At 37.0% G+C, this 12274-nt stretch overlaps 2 protein-coding genes across 2 annotated transcripts in view; one reads left to right on the top strand and one right to left on the bottom strand.

Annotated features, from left to right (window-relative positions):
- The window catches only part of LOC140752147 (zwei Ig domain protein zig-8), a 340703-nt gene that overhangs the window by 215177 nt on the left and 113252 nt on the right, over nt 1-12274 (bottom strand). The gene's annotated exons all lie outside the window — the stretch shown is intronic.
- Nucleotides 1-12274, top strand: part of LOC140752143 (synaptic vesicle glycoprotein 2B-like) — a 43017-nt gene that overhangs the window by 6856 nt on the left and 23887 nt on the right. Inside the window, exons 2-3 of the mRNA XM_073086325.1 lie at nt 7393-7608; nt 8450-8612. Coding sequence (XP_072942426.1) covers nt 7393-7608; nt 8450-8612 — 379 coding nt within the window. The remainder of the gene's footprint in view (nt 1-7392; nt 7609-8449; nt 8613-12274) is intronic.

Raw genomic sequence — 12274 nt, 5'->3', positions numbered from 1 at the left:
GTAAGTGGCTACTGCCGCCCATGGACATCTGTAATCGACTCCATATACGATTAGATATTCGTACCGGAAGTCGGCCACAAATGCGCCGCTATCCCTGAGGACTAAGCTGGAACGCCTGGGAAAAGTCTGTCTCCCTTACCACACCCTTCAAACCGGAACACAGCAGCGCTTAACACTGCTGTTATTAGGTAGAAATAGGTGTGGCGGTGGTACCGCCGAAGTTGAACCACAAAGGGTTCTACCACCTTCAAAATATTATAATTAGCTATGTTTAGAACATAAAAAATATAAAAGCATTTTCAGTTTAGGAATAAAGCTTTGTAGGATATGATAATAATTAAATGTATATTATATTACACATACAAGCTTCTTGTATTATTACAAGGTTAACAGTTTGTATAAATATTTTTTTAGAATGGATAAATGTTGAAAGTAAGAAATTAAAGTAAAAATAATAGCATAATTATATTTGTTTCTGTCGCGACCTTGCTCTGAGAACATCTTATAAAATGTTAACATTCTATTCTGCTGAGGTTAAGACCAAAATAATAAAGAAAACCATTTAATAAATCCAATCCAACATATATTCAGGCACTGAAGCTTATAAAATGATCTGCCATCTAGCACTCGGAGAATTCATATAATCCAACAACCCGGGGAATTCTCCTGAACTGTTACTTACAATCCTGTACGTTCGCTTGGATTCCTCCCGCTTTATTAAATACAATTCTCTATACGTGTCACGCCAATCTTTCTCCTCACTTTTACGTTCGAGAAAATCTGAAAAATCTCGTTCGTAAAGACGGTACCACAGGCGATCATCATTCACGATGTCGTAGAGGCGCTTACAAGATTCGCCGACATTTAGAACACTTCTCACATCCAAATCCAGGAGTATCTGTTGAATGGCATGCTCTGGGAGTCCAGGAAGATTACAACTCGGATATCCGTGATGATGCATTATCACACATTTCGCTGGTGTTACAATTTTGTCACTAAAACTATGGTAAAGCTCCTGATAATTTGTAAAATGTGATACTACTCCAAGCGTTGATACCGCTATATATCTATTTACATTTAAGCAAAGAGAAAACGCTCTGTTTTCAATATCAGGAATAACAGCGTTAATTAAAACAGCATCAGATATGGGTATACCGATAACTTTTAGGGGAGTCTCTGTAAACCCGTTTAAAATGAACACGACCTCGTAAATTGTAGATCTTTTGTCTTTCAGAGACAATATGTAATCTATGACGCCGATGGTACCTTTATCTAAGCCTTTTAGTTGCAAGAAACCATTTTCTTTCATAAAAAGAAGCAATAAAGCAAAGAACAGGTCCCGTTTAAAACGTTCAGGTTTGATTAATGCCTCAATCAAAGTGGTTATTGTTTGTCGAAATTGGACCGGCATTCTTTCATCTGTGCTCTTTTGTGTATAGTTCCAATCCATTATTGTTGTTAATGTTTTTGTGGAATCATTATGACTGTTCGTATCCATAATTTAGTTGTCAATTTGACGTTGACGAAACATTGTCTTCTAATTCTTCGATTTTACACTAGTATATGGTATATTATTTCATGCAGCCAAATTATGTTAAAATTACATTATGTGAAGTTCATTTAATTATGAATATTATTAACAATTTATCCCCCGTCATTAAATTTATGATATATTTGATACTCTCATATATTTTAATTATTTCGTTGCATTTTTCGATGAGTCTATCTGCCGGTTTTTAGATAATATACTCGTCTAAAATATCGATATAAAAAATACAGTTTAAAATAAAAAGTAAACAAAACACGTGTAAAATTTTATAAAAATAATTTGTTGGAAGATACCACAACAGTAGCAAAAGACAGTCGTTACACAATAAAGTCGTGACGTTATCGCAAACATGTAAATAATCCGTTATCTCAATTACATGTTTAACATGATTATGTGTAAATTAGCATTACGTATTTAATAAATTATTGACGGAGCAGTGATAATAAGAATTTCGACTCCCTACGTAGAATTTTCGGGTTCAATCCACCTTTGATAATCGAAATTGAGTACGTGATAAAAATTAATTCCGCTTATTATGAAGTTCGAAGGAAATTGAAGTGATAAAGACTTTGTTAGTATTCTATAAGGTTTAATATCTCACATTTGTTGGAAAGAATCCACATTAGGCCAGCGTAAAGAATTATGACTACTATTAAACTAATCACATAAGTTTTATGTTAGGATCGATCATAAACAGCTTAACAGCATAACATCTTACATATTACGTTCGTATCGTTGTTTATAAACGAAAATCTTTGTAACTTGCGTTTCAAAACAAGTATATGGGTAAATCTTATTTAATTAAGGTTGAACCCAACTCAGGAGGCACAACTGCTACTCCTATTTCCGTAATTAAAGCAATTTTCAGCATTGCTGTTTCGTTTTGAAAGGCGTGGGAAGGGAGACATACATACCATCCAAGGAGTTCCAACTTTATTTTGTTGTTTTCGAAGGTACCTTCAAAAGGTACCCGACGACATGGGAGCGACGCCAGGTTATGTGGGATTTTTACCGCACTAAAACCCCTCCGGTGGCCGTCCTCAGCGCTTGTTGGAGAACTCCGGGATCTCCGACGGAACACAGCCGGAGTCCTCCGAGCGGATTACCCCGGTGGGGCTCTGTCCTGGGGGAAGCAGTTTACGCTCCTTCCGCACACCTGGTGTATACGATGGCATACGACCACACATGCCGCCGTCCTTCCCGGGGTTGCTTGCCGGACGGCTCGAGTTCCCACACTTGCCGCCGGCAACCGCGGAAGCCCCCTTTTAGTCGCCTTTTACGACAGGCAGGGTATACCGTAGCCCTATTCTAGTCCCGGAACTACAGGGACAAAGGAGTTCCTAACCTAACCTAACCTCAGGATTCAACCAAATTTAGTTACAGTTACAGTAACATCATCTCGTTCCGATCCAATCGAATACCTCAATTTCAACTAAGGATTAATGAGAACGACGTCAATTAATTGTTTCAAAGTTACTGTCCGACCCATTGACGGTCTCAATTATTTTAATAACAGTCTCGAAGTTCCGTCCCGGATTAATTGGCTACATATTTCACTGATGCACCAAACGGCACAAATAGCTCCACGGTGATTGCCCGTTTATATTATCAAGAATCTTTTTGTTTAAACGTGGAAATATTTCGAATGGAAACAGAGCAAATGTTAATTAAAGTCGTTTGTTAATGAAAAAAGTGCAACGTTGGCATGTATTGTTGATTGAAAAAGGTTTAAATGAACACTTTGAATGATGATTCCAAAGTTAACACTGCTCCCGCCTATGAACATTTATACACAATCTCAGATAAGATTAGAGTCCTACCTGAGGTCGGCCACAAATACGCCGAGGACACAGTAGCGCTTAACACTGTTGTTATTAGGCCGAAATAGTTGTGGCTGTGGTGATGCTGGAGTCGAACCACATAGGGTTCTACCACCTTAAACCCAACTATTATTAATAGCGGAGAAATTTGAAGGTGGTAGAACCCTTTGTGGTTCGACTCCGGCGGCACCACCGCCACACCTATTTCTACCTAATAACTGCAGTGTTAGGTGCTGCTGTGTTCCGGTTTGAAGGGTGTGGTAAGGGAGAAAGACTTTTCCGAGGCATTCCAGCTTAGTCCTCAGGGGTAGCGGCGCATCTGTGGCCGACCTCAGGTAGGAATATCTAATCCTATCTGGGGTTTATTACAGATGTCCATGGGCGGCAGTAGCCACTTACCATCAGGTGGACTGCATGCTCGTCTGCTACTCTTATATTATAAAAAAAAATATAAAAAAGCCATAATTACATATTCGATAGTATACAACACTGAAACTAAGCTAGTATTGTTATTCTACCTGCTATTTATGCCACTAAGGCATAAAGATAAGACAAGATTCCTAAAATAAACGATGTTTTATGATATATCTCTTGTGAATACTAATTTGGTATTTCCTGTGTTAGAAATATATTCAAATAATTTTATTACAGTATTATTTTAATCAATTATTTTGTTTTATTTTCATGATGCGTTATTATGAGTTAGCATAAAAAAGGAAAAGAACGCTCTTGACGTTTGAGTTGTATTTAGCGTGGGAATAATAAAAAGTTGTAAATTGGTTCAAGAAATAATTTTATCGTTTTATTATTTTATCTAGTACTAGGTGACCCAGCAAACTGTGTTGCCATATAAATAAATAAAACGATAAGGTTGAACAACCCTCATCACTTAGGGGTAGCAAAAAAAGGATAGTAGCCGATACTCAGACCTACTGAATATGCATATAAAATTTGGTGAAAATCGGTAAAGCCGTTTCGGAGGAGTACGGTAACCGACACGAGAATTTTATATATAAGATTTTTCTAATACAAAACTTTGTATATTCGAATATGTCCATGTTGACATAACGTTCATAAAGTTATTTTAATCGTTCATAATATTGCACATATTGTATGGGTAATTAATTCTATTCACGAGGAACGATTTCTAAAATTGAATAGAATTGTTGTGGGGGCAGTATTTCAAAGGTTATTTCATATGAATAGCTTCATTCAGGAACCAACATATAGACTTATAGAATTTATAATAGCAAACATGTTTAATTTCGTATTCAAAAACTAAAGTATACAATATTTATAAACAAATTTAGGGCGGTAAGAAGGTGGTAAGAGCATAAGTAGTAAGATTACATTCCTACCTGAGGTTGGCCACAGATGCGCCGCTACCCCTGAGGACTAAGCTGGAATGCCTCGGACAAGTATATCTTCCTTATCACACTCTTTAAACCAATTGATATCGGTAAGTAATTCGGTAGAGTCCGTGCCAAAGTGTTAGTCCGCTCCGAATATATAAATGAGTCGCTTTGCAATAGCAAATTGTAGATATTAGGGGATGAACACAGCGCGGGACCCCCCTGGCCACCCGTCCGCTGCCCGCTCTTGCCCGCGGGTACGTAGCGCAGTTAGTGTGCCCTTACGATACGGAGGATAGGATTTTTGAAGGTGGTAGAACCCTTTGTGGTTCGACTCCGGCGGCACCACCGCCACACCTATTTCTACCTAATAACAGCTGTTTTAGGAGCTGCTGTGTTCCGGTTTGAAGGGTGTGGTAAGGGAGACAGACTATTCCGAGGCGTTCCAGCTTAGTCCTCAGGGGTAGCGGCGCATCTGTGGCCGACCTCAGGTAGGAATATCTTATCTTATCTGGGGTTGATTACAGATGTCCATGGGCGGCAGTAGCCACTTACCATCAGGTGGACTGCAAGCTCGTCTGCTACTCTTACATTATAAAAAAAAAAAAAAAAAAAAGGATAATATACTAATTAAACCTGCGCGCAAGAACTTCAGAGCGGACTAGAAGTTTGGCGCGAACAATAACAGAACTGTCAATCTCAGTCGGTGGTGCTTCTAAAGTAATAAAGTAAAATAAAGGTGAACCATGTAATCGCTTTTTAATAAATTGAAAACATTATATCATATATTTCAACATTTTAATCGTATATTTTATCTAGCTTTCTATAAAAAACATAACGGAAATTCCGTCGCTTATTTAATTCGTCATTGTTTGTATACCTAACGATTCGTATTAAATAAATATATTCAAGCAATGACGTATATGACGTACCTACATAATATGTAGGTAAGTTATAGGTCATAGATTAGTAAAGATTACTCACTCCTAACAAGAAAAGGTAACCAGTTTTGACAAGTGAAATTGTCACTGTCATCTATTTTTGGGTTTGAAAAATATTTAAAAAATGTAGTTTTTAGATGATTGACGAATGAAACGATATTTCTCCGCACTTTTTCTTCGATTTCATGATTTGCACCTCTTAACTGCCCATGACGGCATTGTTCCGCGTAAATTACACCTTGACAGCCACTAAATGATTGAAAGAATTGTCAACCGTTTAAGCCATTTAATGCCTTCCTTCAATTACAAGGCGGTGAGATATCTATACTTATCTATGCTATAAGTAATATATACACGATTTTAGCGTCATAAAATTGTATTTATATAAAAGAAAGGACATCAAAATCTAAGACAGCCGTAAAAACATCTTTCCCTATTCTATTTTCCTCAAATATTGTATATGTTTTTGGAAAGCGTAATAATAATACAATAAAAACATACATTAGTATCGCGTTATTTTTGTATCTATATTTATTTTGTCCACATTCAAAATGATATGAAGGATGTTTATCAGGAAAATTATTTGATGAACAGAAGACAAACACAAGTAATGTATGAATAAAGTATTTGAGATAAAACAGTTCACAAACAAAAATTTGAATAATGATAAGTTATGTAAATATTATAATTTAAATTATACATTTGAATTGCTAATATTTGAAGGGATGTATATAAAGGAAACGCCAAATTTGTTGCTGTCTTATAACCACTTATTCAAAGTGGTAGATCCTTCTGTGGTTTGGCTCCGGCGGCAGCACAGGCACACTATTTCTGCCTAATAACAGCAGTGTTAAGTACTGCTATGTTCTGATTTGAAGGGTAAGTGTAAGGGAGACATACTTTTCTGAGGCGTTCCAGCTTTGTTCTCAGTGGTAGTGTCGCATCCGTGGGAGACCTCAGGTAGGAATCTAATCTTAACTACACATTTCCATGGGCAGTAGTCACTAGTCACCAACCATCAGGTGGACAGCGTTTGCCCTCTTTTATTATATCCACTAAAATGTAAATACATTTTATTATTACAATATTGAACTGTATCCCAAACTTGATTGTGACTGTCCAATAGTGGTCCAAGCATGACTCAATATAATTTGAGGTCAAAGAGCACAATATGTTCCCAACGTAACATAAACGTTAAGCGCAGTATGTTATATAAATACAGATACAGGGGTCATTTGCCTGCGCTAATGCTCGGTGCTTTGTTTCAAGCTATTTGCTTATCTCAGGGCGTTACCTGGCCATTCTAGTGAATAATAAGGTCTGTTAGGAGTTAAGAGGTTTAACTTATCGTAAATGCAGCGAATGGAGAGTGATTTTGTATATTTTATTCGACAAATTACTAATGCACTTTTGTAGTAAGAAGTAATACGATGGGTTTGTTTGGATTTTTATTTCATTTATGATTATTATAGTGATTTGCTGTTAATAGTGCTTCCATATTACAGATAATCAAATTAATGTTATTTTAAGAGTGCATATAATTCAAAAAAATGTAGAAAAAAATAAGACCTCGTTTATGCATGTGGGCTCACGCGTGCATGCCTAAATGACTGTGTGATTTTACGTGCGCAAAAGAAAAGAAATATTGTGTCTTTATTTATTTTTTATATCCTATCAAAACCGTTATGTAGTTGACGTAACTCTTTTAATAATCAATCTCGTATTTATAGATGAAAAGAAAACAACATCCGCGCAAGAGATCGACCAAGCTCTCAAGGAATGTGGATTCGGCTGGTTCCACGTGCAGCAGCTCTGCACTACACTGGTAGCCTTCGTGTCTGGCGTGCTGGTAACCAGCATGACGCCGTATGTCTTGCCGATAGCAGAGTGCGATCTGAACATGGGGCTGGTGCAGAAGGGCATGTTGAATGCTGTACCGTATGTTGGTAAGTGGATAATATTGCTTTTATAACAGGCTAGTCTTTCGTATAATATACAAGTATAAGACAAGCAAGCAGTATATCTGACTGTAAATGATAACTGTCACACATGGAGATCTATACTTAATTAATCCCAGATAGGATAAAAGTTCTACCGAACTGGACCACAGAGGTTTTGCTAATCTCATAATTAAGTTAAAACATCTAGTGTAATTGTAGAAGCAATTACACTAGGAAAAGCACTTAATACGCCACACAAACTAAAATGCAGCCCTTAACACTGCAGAAATAGGTGTTAAAGTGGTGCGGCCAGAATCAAAGGTTTAAAGGTGGTAGAGCCCTTTGTGGTTCGACTCCGGCGGCAAGCCCGCGCACCTATTTCTGCCTTATAACAGCAGTGTTAAGCGCTGCTGTGTTCTGGTTTGAAAGGTGTGGTAAGGGAGACATACTTTTCCAAGACGTTCCAGCTTAGTCCTCGGGGGTAGCGGTGCATCTGTGGCCGACCTCAGGTAGGAATATCTAATCCTATCTGGGATTGATTACAGATGTCCATGGGCGACAGTAGCCACTTACCATCAGGTGGACTGCATGCTCGTCTGCTAATTGTAATTTATTAAAGAAAACCGAAGTGTTACTAACTTGGTCGGAAGGTCCGAGGTTTTACAGGCATAAACTTCTGATTTGACAATTTTATGTGCGTACTAAAAATGTATGTGCATACAAAAATGGTGGACAGCAAGGTGGACTATCACCTAAATGCTTCTCATTCTGGGAAAAGACCCGGGCTTAACGTTGCAACAGTAGTGCGTTCACGGCGTAGTATTATATTTCATTCTATATCTTCCAGGCATGTTGGTGTCATCAATAATTGCTGGATTCCTCACGGACACATTCGGAAGAAAGTTTTTCCTTGTCTCGGGTTATGGTGGCATTTTCATCTTCACTGTTGGAGCTGGCTTCAGTCAAACTTATGAAGTCCTGCTCATTACTAATTTGTTCAGTGGAATGTTGTAAGTACTTTTTGTTCTTATGAAAGTCAGCTTCAATATCCTGTTACCTTTTTTTTATAATAGGACTAGCAGAGGAGCATGCAGTCCACCTGATGGTAAGTGGCTACTGCCGCCCATGGACATCTATAAACAACCACAGATAAGATTAAATTTCTATCTCAAGTCAGCCTCAGATGCGCAGCTACCCCTGAGGATTAAGCTGGAACACCTCGGAAAAGTTTATCTCCCTTACCACACCTTTAAAACCAGAGCACAGCAACGCTTAACACTGCTGTTATTACGTAGAAATAGGTGTGGCGGTGGTGCCGCTGGAGTCGAACCACAATGGGTTCACTTGCTTAAATATCATTAATATTATATAACATCAAGTAAAAATTCATAGTTGGTGGTATGATCGATCATAGTTGCATGGTCGCATCGCATGCATCGATCATATAGTCATCGATAGCTGCATGACTAAGGGAGTCCATACACGGGCAATAATCCATGTTTACGTCATTTATCTCTTTCCATTAGCAATCGTAGTCGGTCGTCGGTCTCCAACGACAGGCGGCGATAGATGCCAAAAGTTGCTTGACAGACAGCGATCTCGAGTAGTAGCTCATAGTCGCTCGTGTGTTACCATACTTAATAATATTATCTACTTCATAAATAATATATACATTTTTTTATTATTAACAATAAACTTTTATTCATAACTTGATATAAATTTAATGAAATCGTTGCAAGAAAAAGACTTAAAAGTGCTTCAGTTTTAAAAATATTGTTATCTCTCAGCTTCTAACAAATCGATTTGAATAATAAAAAGGCTTTCAAAAGTATTTAGAGGAAACTTATTGCGTTAGGGGAGTGTTTTACTAATTGACACCCCCGGCATCAGACAGGCTTTAGAATCCGAGGAACTGTGTCCACGGGACTTGGAAACAAAAAAAATATAGCTCTAAATACTAATATTATATGTGGTACTATAATATATTATTATTAACATTTACTTTTTTTTTCAAAATTATTATACAAAACAGTAAAATGTAGTGCTAACGATTGACGATTGTATTCTAAACGAGCTTTTGCCCGCGGCTTCGCTCGCATTACGAAGTAATATTATTAACTAAAAAGATTTATACAACTTTCATCTCCTATTTTATCCCATTGGGGGTAGGATTGATCAAAATCCTTTCTTAGCGGATGCCTACGTTATAACATCTACCTGCATGCCAAATTTCAGCCCGATCCGTCCAGTGGTTTGGGCTGTGCGTTGATAGATCACTATGTCAGTCACCTTTGAGTTATATATATTTAGATGTAGGAAAATAATAAGTAAATTTATTGAACTATATGAGTGCTTGCGTGCATGGATATGTGTGTGCGGGATTACAGGCATGCATGCGTGTGTGTACAAGCGTACATGCGTGCGTGTACAGAAATGGCTGTTAAAAGTGAGACATTATTTATGAACTAAATCGTCGCATGGAGACAGCCCTTAGCTTGAAACTAGGAAACAGTTTTATAATGCAAGAGCTGGCGCGAAACTTTAAACCCGACCACGTCACGTTACTTAAAGTTTGTAACTTGCTAGTTAACTTGTTCGTTTGTGGACTTGTTTTATGTAACACTGTGAATAAATAACCGAATGGCACGGTACTTGTTTAATGCAAGGTTCTGCGTTCGATTTTGGCCAAACGGACTTATTAAGGTAAGGGTAAGGGTAAGGTATTAAGATACGGGTATTAATAAAAATAATGAATTCAGATTTTTAGTTTGTATGTGTTTATAGTTACCATAATTCTTGGCTTATGAGTGTAAAAAAATGTTTATTATGTTTACCGAGTACTATACCTACAGCTACTTCGTTGTACTATTATACTATGATAGTATAATATTCGGAAATAGTTACTCTACCACATTATTATCCTTTTCACATGATACAAAAATTTCTATCCATTCAAATAAATCAACAAAAGGAAAGTTGTTTGCAGTATAAGCTACATTTGAAAATATCAAAATAGTTTTTTATACTTTGGTAATAAATCATATAAATAAGATCTAGATATATGTATCTGCCTATACTGCTTAACTTGAAAATGGCTAAGGCTAACAAAACACTTACTACAACTACAACTAAGTAACAATTTTTTTTTACAAACAATATAATATAGAAGAAGAAGATATTTAGTAACATTATAAAACCTTTCTACAACTATAAGTCAGAAGCTCGAGTGTAACTTAAGCACTGCGTATGTTACAGTTATGCTGAACCGAGATTATAGCACTGCGGAACACAATTAAACTTGGTGTTTCTCAAATGTGGTGCAACTTGCTTTATAATGCTAAAATTAATTGCATTTAGCTTTTTCTTGTAAAATAATGTTAGTGTAAGTGCGATTTAAAATGATTATAGAGATTTGTTTTGTCTGCTTTAGTAATACACTCAAAAGTAGTGCCAGTGCATGGGATATAATAAATAAGATTTGTGCATATAAAATGAAGAATTAGAACCCTTTGTGGTTCGATTCCGGCGGCACCACCGTCACACCTATTTCTGCCTAATAACAGCAGTGTTAAGCGCTGCTGTGTTCTGGTTTGAAGGGCGTGGTAAGGGAGACATACTTTTCCGAGACGTTCCAGCTTAGTCCTCAGGAGTAGCGGCGTATCTGTGGACCACCCCAGGTAGGTCTATCTAATCATATCTGAGGTTCATTACAGATGTCCATGGGCGGCAGTAGCCACTTACCATCAGGTGGACTGCATGCTCGTCTGCTACTCGTATATTATAAAAAAATAAGTGTTTATACATATTATAATAGCAGCGATAGCCTAGGTTACAAACTCAGCATCTTAATAGAGGAGTCCGAGGTTCGAATCCCAAGCACGCATTGATTTTTTTCAAATTATGTGCGTATTTATAGTTAATTATCGCTTACTTAAACCACGGTGGAAAGCTAACTAAGCTACGAATGTTAACAGTATCTCCAAAGTGTGTTAAGTCTACCAATCTTCAACCAGACGCATACCTTGTAAGGCTTTGTAAAACATGGCCGAACTATCTATACCGCCGAATTTTTAATTACAGCTGTTCCTTAATCAGCTATAAATTTATCAGTTTATAAAAACTTAGTACAGTTTTTATATAATTACGAAATTTTTAATAATGTCATATCATATGCAATTTTTGTATTGAAATTTGAATTTTATGCAACAAAACTTACATTACCAAAACGCTGGCATTACGCATTTATGAATTAGAACAAACCAGATATAACTCTAACTTGAAACGTAAACTCACCGCATACGTTACAAAGTTACGGCGCGTTGAGTTTGGGATATCGCAAGTTACAGTTGAACTTCCTCTTTTGTCAACTGTTGTGTAACGTGGTTTATGAACACACTTGAATTTATTATTGTGAGTGTACACCAGCTGAGAATATAACTTTGGACTAAGCTATACAGCTGTTGCGTTAGGTCAAAATTGTGGACAGTATAAACGGATGGAGTAAATAAATTTATTCCTTATATAAGCCTTATTATTAATATTTAAGCCCGATGATCAAATTAACTTTTCTTGTTGGTATATAAGAATAAAATCTTGCAACTGAATTTTATGCCAGTTAACCCCAATCGATTGAGCTGAAATGTTGGACACACATTTGGTTTGGATGACAATA

The sequence above is a fragment of the Epargyreus clarus genome, unplaced genomic scaffold, assembly GCF_041222505.1.
Source record: "Epargyreus clarus isolate Ecla_fem2 unplaced genomic scaffold, WU_Ecla_fem_2.2 ptg000024l, whole genome shotgun sequence".
Taxonomy (NCBI): Eukaryota; Metazoa; Arthropoda; class Insecta; order Lepidoptera; family Hesperiidae; genus Epargyreus; species Epargyreus clarus.
Note: the sequence above shows the minus strand (reverse complement) of the source record. Positions and strands in the feature narration are given on the sequence as shown.